This window comes from Cygnus atratus, chromosome 3 (assembly GCF_013377495.2).
Source record: "Cygnus atratus isolate AKBS03 ecotype Queensland, Australia chromosome 3, CAtr_DNAZoo_HiC_assembly, whole genome shotgun sequence".
Classification (NCBI taxonomy): Eukaryota; Metazoa; Chordata; class Aves; order Anseriformes; family Anatidae; genus Cygnus; species Cygnus atratus.
Genome location: NC_066364.1, coordinates 95024830 through 95036883, shown reverse-complemented (window position 1 = coordinate 95036883; position 12054 = coordinate 95024830). Strand labels below are relative to the sequence as shown.

At 37.3% G+C, this 12054-nt stretch overlaps 1 protein-coding gene across 1 annotated transcript in view; it reads left to right on the top strand.

The window, feature by feature from the left end:
* The window catches only part of MTA3 (metastasis associated 1 family member 3), a 138565-nt gene that overhangs the window by 67789 nt on the left and 58722 nt on the right, over positions 1–12054 (top strand). The window contains exons 9-10 of the mRNA XM_035562811.2: positions 3080–3268; positions 8336–8410. Coding sequence (XP_035418704.1) covers positions 3080–3268; positions 8336–8410 — 264 coding nt within the window. The remainder of the gene's footprint in view (positions 1–3079; positions 3269–8335; positions 8411–12054) is intronic.

The window sequence follows — 12054 nt, the reverse complement described above, 5'->3', positions numbered from 1 at the left end:
GCAGCAGTTAAAGTTAGTACAGACATTTGCAGAACTTGTGGTGGATCTCACTTGTACTTTGAAAGGGATGTAGGTGCATAATGCTGAGAAAATTACCCTGTCTGTATCCTTAGTGGCGGATAACCCTTGCACCTGAAGTGTTATTAATGGGGATTCTGTACATCATGTCTGTGGGTTTTCAGTGTTTCTAATGAGTTGTTTCAGATAGAGATGGCTGTAAGCAGTCTGATAAGCACAGGTTATAAATGTGAGTAAATTCTGGGGGGGTGTATGGATTAGGGAGGTCCTGTGATCTAAATAGCAAGTGAGGGGCTACTTTCAGTCTTCCTTATCTTGAAAACCTGGGGAAGGTAATGAGATAAGGTAGGAAACAACCAAATCATCCAGAAAACGTTGCTAGAAGACATGAAACAGTATGGGTTTAACTTCTTAGTTTATAGTATGTGTGGTTTTTTTGTTACTGATAGACTGGTGAGACAACTAGAACTTACTGTGTCTGAGTGTGCCAGAAATGCATTTTCCTTTATAATGAAGATTGGTCTCTGAGAAGAGAAGGAAACTGGAAAGACATCCTGTTTCAAATTTATAAATGTTGCACAGTGCATACACCGAGTGCCATTAAAGCAAAGGAGGTTGACAGAGTTACGGTGTATGCTGCTTGCTGGGGGCTTATTCTGAAGAGCCCATGCTACTTCACTATAAGGAAGTAAATCTGTTCTTGGATGTCTTTTGAAAATGTTAAGTGTGAGCAGATTCTTTCTTTCAATTTTGAATGGCAAGATGTTTTAATGAATTTTATTAGACTTCCGTGTATGTAGCAAATAAGATAAACATGTCTAAAGTGATTGAATTATTCTATCTATATTCAGTTCCCAGTTTGAGTGCTTCTTTGGAGGCAGTTCAGTCTAGTTTATTTAACTGACTACTGAAATTGCATCTATTATGGAAACTGTTAGAGCTTGTTTGCAATGTGTCCTGTTACTCCCTTTTTTTTCCAGCTCCATGCTGCTCCTCTTCAGCTTAGTACATAGTTTCTTGCTTTGCCTGCTTAAGTTTGGACTTGAAGTTCCCTCTGTCTATGTGGTTAATACCTTTCATCTGGTGGGACCCCTCATTTGTGCTGCACAGTGTGCTCCAGGCAAACTTGCTTAGGGAAGGGTGGTTCTTCCTTTGTTCTTCAAGGTCCTGTCTGGGAGGAGCACTGGCTGACAGTTCTCCCCAGCCTTAGGTATGTGTTCCTATCAGTTGTTTCTTACAGTCCTTGAATTCTTGGGTAAAGCAGATAAAAAGGAGATACTCCAGGACTTTGTCTTGGGCGCTAGCAATGTCTTTGTGCTGCTTCTGCTTTTGCTGGCACAGCTTACTCTTGGCAGTGTGGGAATCTGACTGAAGGTGGGGGCTGACAAACCTGCAGAAGGCAAAGAGTGTTACTGTGGGAACTTGTCAGTGGTCTTTTGTCACTGAGCAGTTTAGTGAAGACACTGTTTACCACAGAGTTCTCTGTCAATTCCCCCCCCCCTTTTTTTTTCTTCATAATATCACCAGAAAAAAGCTTTACGGAATCAGTTGTTTATTATAGATGGAAAAATGAATGTAAAGCAAGAGCAAGGTCCTGATTTATTCACTTCCATTGTCATTTTTAAGAAAATTGATGTCAGTGAATAGATCTAGATATAGCAGCTGCTTGGAAAATGTGCAGAACTGTTTTTCCATGAGGGCTGCAATTTAAATAAAGGTTTAAATCTTGGTAACATAAACTGAGTTCAATCTTTAGGCTTGCTTTATTCATTGTTTACATGACAAGCCATAAATCCATAACTTAATTTTGCATTCCCTAATCTGAAGATTATGGCTTTTGGATGTTACGTGACAGTATTTCCATATTAGAATACTTCATGTTAACAATGGCTTATTCTCAAGGCTGGTAAATTTGGCTTGAACCATAAGTAAAGTGACTTATTGTAGGATAACAGTGACATTACTTCTTGCAGATGAAACAGTTCAAGAATCTTGTCCGTGTTAGCTTTCAAAGAGGTATATTGAAAGCTGGAGAAAGACTTAGCCTACTCATAGGAGATAGCCAAAAACAATAAGGAGAAACCATTATTTGCAGTACATTTTGTATGCAGAAGCTCAACTGGAATTACTATGTAAGTGTTATACTGACACATAGTGCAAGACTGTTCTTTCCTTGCAACGTTCTAGGTGTCATAAGATGAGTTTAGGACTGTGTGAGAGACTGCATGCTGCCCTTACAGCTCGTCACTATGGTGGGACCAACACGTGGGAGGCTGATGTTATGCAGTCACACACAGTATTGCACTTTATACATCTAATACCTTCTTCAGCACAATGATTTAAGATTGTGATGATGGGCTTTTGGGCACTGAGTCAGAAAGACTTGCATGTTGCTCATCTTCCCTACGGGTGGATCTGTGATGTAGTTGATTACTTTTCATGTTCCCTATCACTTGTGAGTATCCAGCGTTACTTTTAAAGTGAAGAATGCTATAATCTGTTTGCTCTTTTTCACTTTTTTAAAGGAAGGTGAAGTAAACAACAAAAAAAGATTTATCCATCTCTAGAGTTTATCAAGGGGAAAAACTTGCTTGTTTATCAGTGTGATGATAATGAAAGCAATAAATGACTTCTTTGTCCAGCAGTGAGAATATTAAGCACATGTTTTCTGAGGAACTGTTCAGTTACTATTTAGAAGTTAATTAAAATTGCCCCTCAATCAGTGTACGTCACTGTCACTATTGGGTTACTTGAAACCAATTTCTACCAGCTAAAGATTCTCCAGAAATGTTTGCTGGTAATGTACAGGAACTAATTGACTAATGTCATTTTTAGTAAGCATTTCATTAAGGCATTTCCTTTCCCAAATTAAGTAATAAACAATTTATTTTCCTTGCGTTCCACAGCGGGAGATCTGTGATAATAAAGATAGATTCTAAATTTTGCATTAGTTAAGGTTTATTGTATGGTATACAGAAAATAATACACTGAATTTGTGTTAATTGAAGTGGACTGCTGTCTAATTAAACAAGCTTTTTTACTCTCTCCTTCTCCACATTAGTTTCATGCAATGGATACGTTGCATAAGCACAACTATGATTTGAGCAGTGCCATCAGTGTTCTAGTGCCACTTGGAGGGCCTGTCTTGTGTAGAGATGAAATGGAGGAATGGTCAGCATCAGAAGCTAGTTTATTTGAAGAGGCATTGGAAAAGTACGGGAAGGACTTCAATGACATTCGACAAGACTTTGTAAGTACTGAAGTAGAGTACTTCTTTGCTAACATGTTTTTGCATGGGTGAGCATAATTACTTTCTGTAGGTTTGGAAGATTAGCTAGAGGAGAAATTTGTGTAGTTGATACATGTAAGTAACATGCATGTACATTTTATACAGATGAGTCAATATTCTTTCTTGTTTGGTGCAATTCTTTGGAAAGACGTTGGCAGAAGGTAATCTGTTCAGTGGTTTACTACCAGGTGTAGGGCATCTCATATGCAAAGGTGTTTTGATCAGGATGTTTACAAAGACCTGGAAAAGTTCCAGAAGCTTTTTCACAATTTTCAGTGGAATTGATTGTCAGCTACATGCCTGACTCCCCTGAGTGTTTTCCGAAACTCTGGGATTTCCTTCTTTGATTAGTAGAGAGAAATTCATATTCAAATAGCTTATAAAGTGCACTGCAGTGAGTTATTTTGACATATTAGATATTTTGGTACTTCTGAAAGATGAAGCAAATGTTTTCCAATACCTTTTCACTACAGTTTTTGGTACTGAAGTGTCAGGCCATAGGACAGCTTTAATTTGCTGAATTCTTCTGCAGAGTAATGAAATGAAATCAGTTCTGAGACTGCTGAAATTGCTAGTTATTTGTTTACGCTTTTTTTCTTGCATGCTTCCTGCAGAACCTCCTTGCTTTAAATGAAAAATATTTCCTCTGTCATTCTAAATTGTTCAAGTTGGGCTTTGTGAAAAGGTTAGGATATGAGCCAGAACAATTTCATTACTTAAGACTGAAGTTGATTGAAACATTTTCACAACAATTTCATTCTGCCTGACTCCGAGAGTTCAGAGTTTTTTTTTTTTTCTTTGCAGATGTTACTAATAATCTTTGTAATTAAAAAAGAGGAAGGGAGAACTATGTGGTACAATGTAGAAGTCCTTCCAAGAAAGTGTGTGGGAGGGTGGGAGGAGGCTTGGCGCTGAGCTTAGCTGTCTTATCTTCACTTTCACAGTTCTGAAATGAAACAGATAATTGAATGAATGTGGGAAGGGAAGGCCATTGTTTTTTCTGAAGAATTGACATTTTAACAGGTGTATTATATATGTGTGCTTAATTCTGAGATTCCTAAGGGAGAAAATGTTCAATGCAATGAGTTCATTGTGTGAAGTTGAAAATTGTATCATGGACAAAATAGCTCTGACATACAAGAAAATATGAGTAGAATGGAGTATTTTATAGACTTTTACAAGTTGAGTTCTAATACAGCTTGTGACCAAGTAAATCTAAGCCTTGTCTCTGGTATTTATGTAATTTTTTTCTGTATAATTGTGAGATGTTGCACGTAGTTAAATTCTGTTGATACTCATACATTAAATTGATGCATTGCAGAAATAGCTTTTGTGTTTTAATGTTCAAATGCCAGATATTCAAGTAACTTCACTAGAAGCTCTTTAAAATGTTCAGTTTTATCTCAGGTAGACTCCTGATAGCCTCCCTTTATCAGTGAATTTTCCTTCCCAAAATGTAAGTCCTTTTTTCCCTTGTCCTCCTACCAGAATGAAAGAGATCTAGAGGTGGGGTTGCACAGCCTATGAAGGACACATTAATGATGAGTCAGAGTACAGCAGAAATGGATATAGGGCAGTAATCACTTATAGTCACTTTTAGCTAAACCAGGGGTGTTGTCTAGCCTTAGTCACTGTTTTTTAGCCTTTTGAAAAAATAGTGTCATTTTTAAAACATTTGAAGAATATCTGTTTTACTTGTCAGTTTATATGATATTGGTAACAGTGCGTACAATCTTGATACAATTCTATGCAATTTGGAAGCTCTCAATTGTATTAATTATGTAATCTTGTGTGATAACTTAATTTCTCCAAGTAAAAGTTATATATTCTCACATGCTGTGTAGTATTCTAAAGCAGTAGAGGTTTAAAAACAAGCATTTAGTTTTGAGTAATCATCTAAAATGGTCCTTCAAGATTTAGGTCATGGATATATGAGAAGTTTCTGCACGTTGAGGTAGGTGGAAATTTTTAGTGCTTAGCAGTAATTATCGATGAGAATATATTTATCTGTTACCAGGTATCATCCCTCATAAGTTACTTTTATATGTGTTGATAAAGCTTGAAAAAATGAGCTAACGCACTGCTAGCGTATGTGCTAATTTCTTTAAGCGTCCATTTCGTATCTAATCCTGTGCTGTCAGAGATTAAATTTGAACCTAAGCAGTCAGTGCCACGGTGCCACTGCACAGGCAAGACTGCCACAGAATGTAGCAGAAAGACTGGTAGCACTATGCTGAAGCAGGAGGGTTGTGCAATACCCGCCTGAGTCATTATGTGCCAGAGGAGTTGTCTTCTGAATCGGCCCAGATTTGCAAGACACAGCAGCTGCAGTTGCAACCCTTATATTACAGTTCTGTAAAGGGCAGGCTCATTTACTTTCCCAGCAATTAGTAAGAACTAGCACTCTTTGACATTCGATGTGCAGCTCAAGCTTTAAGCTATAAACATTAAATATTAGTAAGCAAGATGATTATTATAAATTAAGTGGTGCAAGGGAGTTTACCATTTTTTAATAGACAGGAGAAGCTCATTTGTTATCAAATTACCATCTAGCCTTTGAATAATCATATTCATCTGCTGTTGACTCATCAACTGTTAAAGCAGTTCATTTGCTGAGATTCTGCTGTCTTTAAGGAGCTATTTAAATCCTAATCAACCTAAACTTTTAAATTTAATTGAATTTACTTGAATTACTTCATATCCCAGGGTAGTAAAATGGGAGAAGAGTGAATGTTTTATATTCCGTAAACATAACTATTTTCCTAATGGTAAGAGACAGCTGTTATGCTTGTTAATTCTTAGTTTTTCATTATCACAATTTTTCACGAACTTATAACTTTCATGACTCAAATACCACAGGAAACACTTTGGTAATCAAACTCGAACTGTTCATATAAAACAGGAGCTAGATTGTAGTACCAGAAAAGCATGGAATTAAGCTTTAAAGTTAACATGTTCATTTTAAAATAATTTAAATCCTAGGTTTTTCATGCTGGTCTGATCTGAGTAGTCCATTTTTACCCTGCAGAAAAACAAAGAAATGGAAAATTCCCTTTCCCTGTTTCTGTTTTGCTGTCATCTCGTTGCTGGTTTTCTCCTACAAAAATGTCATGTAGAAGGTCGTTTTCATTTCTTTCAATTAGTGTTTAATAAAACCTAATAATGGGGGTTAAGTTACTCAGTATCTGCTCACAGTTCCTGTGGCAGTTAAGAGCAACTTCAGGACAATTCATGTGCCTCTACAGCGTTTTGTCATTTAGGTGTGCAAGTAAACAGAATACAAAAATCTGTGTGTTAAACATGTTTTCTGAGTTATGACTCAGTGTAAAAAAGATTATGGTTATCCAGTCCAACCACCTTAATTATCTTTCATTAATTGTAGTTACCTATGGAGTTAACAGACATACCGGTGTCGTAGTTAAAACAGACAGATGGAAGTATTTTCTGGAGTACGGGTGAACAGTCTGCGGCGCAAATGTTTTGATAGGAGAAGTGTTGAGGAAGGAGAGTAAATATGGAGAAGTTAAAAAGGACTAGCTGATAATGACAGGTAGTTAGGGTGACAGTTTCATCTGGGTGTCAAGAAGTACATGGACATGCAGACTGAGAAGCAGCAAATGCATGCACTAGTCACTGGCCCCTTTACTTGGGCAGATTTCTTGTACGGCATCATTACCTGAGAAAGTAAAAGAATTTTAACAAACTGAATTGTGTTGCTATTTACCGCAACATCATTTATGCATCCGTTAGTTAAAAGCAAATAGACAATGCTGCTATTGTTTGGACCAGAGATTGGGCACAGCTGACTCTGGACCTGAATCCCAGCTCATGACAAGCAGAGATGGAGCCAAACTCAGTTCCTCCAAGTGTCTGCAAGCAAGCAGAGCGTAAAACTGGCTGTGAGCACCTGCATGCTGGTAGAGGCAGCTTGATATATTTTTTCTTCTGTTGCTTTTAAGAACTTGATCAAAGGTTCAGGAACCTGCTCTTTTGGCTCAGTACGTAGAGAAAATCCCTAAGTAGAGTAAGATTACAAAGAAGTTTCCACACCTGGATTTTCTGGGATTTCCTGAAAAATGACGCTTATCTCTGGAGAGCTATGAACATTAGTATTAATGCATGCTTCCATAAAATACCATGTATAAAACAGTAATGTGTCTCCAAGTTATGAAGAAAATTCCGTGAATCCTGTATGAGAATTACTAATTCTTATTGTAGAGATAATTTATGGTATTTAATAGATAATTCAGTAGTAATTACAAGTGGCTGCTATGCTTAGTTTTCTCCTCTAAACTTAGGTTACGATTCTAGTTTTACACATTTTTGATTTACTGTTGAACATGTGCAACCAAAATTGTTATCAAGGTAATAAAATTCAGTTGCTCTGAGCTTGTGCAGAGACTTCTGTAGAATACTTGGTGTCAGTATCACTCTTATTGCAAGGAGCAGATCCTACTTTAAGCATCCTTTTGTTCGGTGTTTAGTAGTTGAGTATGCAGAGCTTTATGCAAAACCATCAGTATTATATGAGCAGCTATGTTGTTATGGGACTTGAAAAAAAAGTGAATTAAGTACTATAACCAGTGTATTTTGTAAGAGCAAAACTATTATGAGACTTGAACACAGTCTTGTAAAGATGATAAATTTTAGTCCTGATGTTGTTTGATGATGTCTATCTGAGGCACTTTACAATAGAGTTGATACTACTTTCTGTGTTTCCTGATGCACTGGATTCTGGTTTGATCAGTTAGTCTAACCATAACACTTAAATTAAACAAATTACATTTAGCTTTGATGTGCAATACTGCTGGGATTCTGAATCTTCGTTAATTATAAAGAAAGATTGTGTATTATTAGTGGTGTATACATTTATATGCATATAGATTCCAATGTGGGTATTTAATGCATGCACATTTTAAGAATTGTGTATCAACTACACATAGTTTTAACATGTGTTTAATAAAATGTGAATGCTGCTATTTCCTTACTTGTATACTTCCACTTTAATTTGTAACAAATGTTTTTCAGCTCCCATGGAAGTCGCTGACTAGTATCATTGAATATTATTACATGTGGAAAACTACTGACAGATATGTGCAGCAGGTAATTTAAAGGCTATTTCACCATAAACAAGTCTGCCATGCTCTTATCTAAATAACAACAAAAAAATCTCAGCTTGTTAAGGAATAAAAAATTGTGTTCTTCAAAAGAAATGTAGTGGGAGGTGTATGGTAATAGTTTAGGCTGCAGAGTAGTGTTTTTGTGCTGTTCACAGGATGTATTGCCAAATCCTGGGATGCCTGTTGTACACCATATAGCTGTGAATAGCTTTTTAAGCCATTTGGATTGTATGCTGGCTTGTAGCAATGTGATTTCTGGTTTTTGCTGTGCTGTGGAAGAAGGAAATGGGCTACAGAGCGGATTCTCTGGGCTGTGAAGCTGCATATGGGCCTGAAGAAAAACGAAAAACACATCATGTTAAATGTGGCTTCTAATGTTATGAACATTTTGTTGATGCTCCACGCTAAAACATTACTTTGGCATTACCAAGATTTGAAAACAAAGTTGAGTGCACAGAGTGAATGTGTTCATCCTTCTAAATGAATGTTTGAGTCCCTCTGGAGCACAAACCTTGTAAGATAATACTGGATACCCACTTGAAGCAGGTTTAGGCAAAACTTGAGTGTTAGTAATTTTTATATATTGCACTATTTATACATTTACTCCTTGATTTAGATACTAAAAATATTTTAAAATACTCCAGTGTAATTTATGATTTAACGTTTTAGTTTGTAGCTCATTTACTTGGATAATTAGTAGCAATGTTAAGTACAGCATGTTGAAAATAAATTTTACGCTCTAACGATGACAGCTGTATTGTTAGATGCATTTTTGGAGTCATTCCAGGCTTCTTTGTTATAGCGTGTCAGAAAGCTGATCACTTCAGCTTGTTCTGTGGTTTGGTGGCTTTTTGTTTTATTTTGTGTTTGTTTGGGTGTTTTAGGGGTATGAAAATAAAGAAAAAGTCTTTTACCACATAGTAGAGTTTTGAATTATCACTAGAATCTTTTAGTTGTATGGATAATAGAAAGACAAAATAACTTGCTCTGTATTCCAGCTTGATTTTTTCAGTTTGTCTCCATTCATTTCACTTTTTAGCACTTTTTTTTTTTTTGCACTGTATATCTTAAAAAGATGTCAGCAAAGATTTGCTGTGCTGTTCCTCAGCTCTTGAGGAACGGGCAACAGAGGATCTTGAAGAATCAGATAAAAAGATTTTATTGAGACCAAAAGCCTTGGAGTAAGGATAAATTGAACTGAAAATTGACTTCTGTTAACACTCTTAGGTTGCTCGGAGACTGATTGTTGTTTCCTGTGAAATTTTTTGAAATACTTGCTCTGGAGTTGTTGGCGTAATGCTCTGAGACTCCTTTTCTAAAGTTCTGTGGGGCTTCGTTATGATTCTGTTGCTACAGCAGTCGAGATGTGTGATGTGCTGAGTTTGTGTACCATTTCATAGGATGAGGTTTTTAGATTCACATGCAGGAAAAACATAAAACGCAAAAGAAACAGCCTGAGTGCTCTTATAAAAGTCAGCCTTACTTGTAACTAAATAAAGTTGTAACATCCTAACTCAGACCATGGCATTATACCACAGGATTTAATGTTCTAGACATGGTCTTTTCAAGGTCATGCGTGATCATCAAAAAGAAAAACAGCGTAGGCTGAATACTGCATTTCTGTGCAGGTTAACATTTCTGTAATCCTTCCTGATCAGAACTTTGTCCTGACGTTGTTTAGATTGTTCTGGAATGGTAAAAATAATACAGTTCAGTAAAAATTATATCTGTAGGGTGGTTTTGTTGTTCTCATTGTCGTCCCCTCCACCACCAGAACAAGCTGTGATGATTTCAGGGAGAATATGTTCAGTAAGAAAGTGGCAATTCTGGAGTCATTGTTCTCTAAATACCGTCTTTGAGAGATAGAACAGCTTTGAGGAATGGGGAAAGAAAATGTTGATGTACATTCTTGAATCTTAAACACACATAAAATACAGACTTCGAATTCTGTATCAATGTGGTTTAACTTGAAAATTTGCCCTTTAACTATATGTTTATTTCTTTGTGTGAATTAGCTGGTTTATGTCAGGCATACGAAAGTTTTCCACGTCGTAAGTGCTGTGAAATGTCCTTGCTTGGTATCTAAATGTGATGATTTAATGGTGATGGAGATATCGCTGCCACCTTCAGGGCATGTTCCCTTCAAGTCAAGGTGAAGGGAAATCGTAGAGTCATAGAATGGCTCAGGTTGGAAGAGACCTTAAAGATCATGCAGCTCCAACCCCCCTGCCGTGGGCAGGGATGCCACCCACTAGATCAGGTTGGCCAAGGCCCCATCCAGCCTGGCCTTGAACACCTCCAGGGATGGGGCACCCACAGCTTCTCTGGGCAACCTGTACCAGTGCCTCACCACCCTCTGAGTGAAGAATTTCCTCCTAACCTCTAATCTAAATCTCCCCTCTTTTAGTTTAAAACCATTATTCCTTGTCCTATCACTACATGCCCTTGTAAAAAGACCCTCTCCTGCTTGATTTATTACATGAGAATACAGAGCTCTTCCACTCCCAGGAGAATAACCTTATAGAGTTGCCAACTCTGATCAGATCCTCTGTTCCTAAGGACCATGTCCCATGGGATCTTATCCACTAATTCTTTGAACAGCTAGAAGTTGGCTCTTCTGAAGTTCAGGGTCCTGACTTTGCTGCTAGCCAGGCCCGTATCTCTCAAGATCACAAACTCATCCAGGGTGTGGTCACCGCAACCTAGTTTTCCTCCAGTTTTAACCTCTTTAATGAGCTCTTCTGCATTGGTCAGCACCGGGTCCACTAATGTATCTCTTCTGGTTGGTTTGTCTAATACCTGGACGAGGAAGTTGTCTTCAGTGCACTCCAGGGGTCTCCAGGATTGCTCACTGGAAATAGTTACACTGAAGTCCTCTGTCTGTACTGAATCTGTCTAGCAAAACTAATTCAGGCCTTCAGTAATAAATATTGGTGATACAGCACTTTCCCTGGCCATAGCATTATATAGTGTCTCCGGAAGGTCAGATGACTCATTCCACTCAACGAAATGTTTTCACGTTCCTTGTTTTCTTCTTGAAAGTCTGGTTCAATACAAAAGACTTGTAGTAAGACTTTTCCACAGAAAAAGGGAGAACATGTGTAAGGATAACTTTGTTGTTGTAGTACAACAATATTACATTTCCCTCTCATTTATTTCTCTTGTTGAAGATGCTACTAACATAGGAAAATGGTCATTCCTCAGGATAGTTATCAGTTGATATTCATAACAAAAGTTCCTGGAAAAAATTTACTGTTTGATTTCAAAGGCAGTTGATTTAAAAGTAGTACAGCCCAGATGAGAGGCTGGGATAGTTGAGGATAGCTGGGATAGAGGTTGACCTCCCTATAACGCATGCTGTATGACTTGTTTGAAATACTGTGTAACATCAGAATTTAAAAAAAAAAAAATTCTCTTTCCTTTTTACATTGTTCTAGTGATTTATTACCCTTAATACTTTTTCTTTGTACAATGGGACCTGTTTGTTATGAACTTTGTGGAATGCATGTTATCTGCGGACCTGCAGTCTCACATGCTTTTTTTGTTTGCAAACAAATTATATATAGTTGAATATAATTTGAAGAGATAAGACAGTTGTGGAAAGCCAGTGACCCGAAGCTTTTAAGA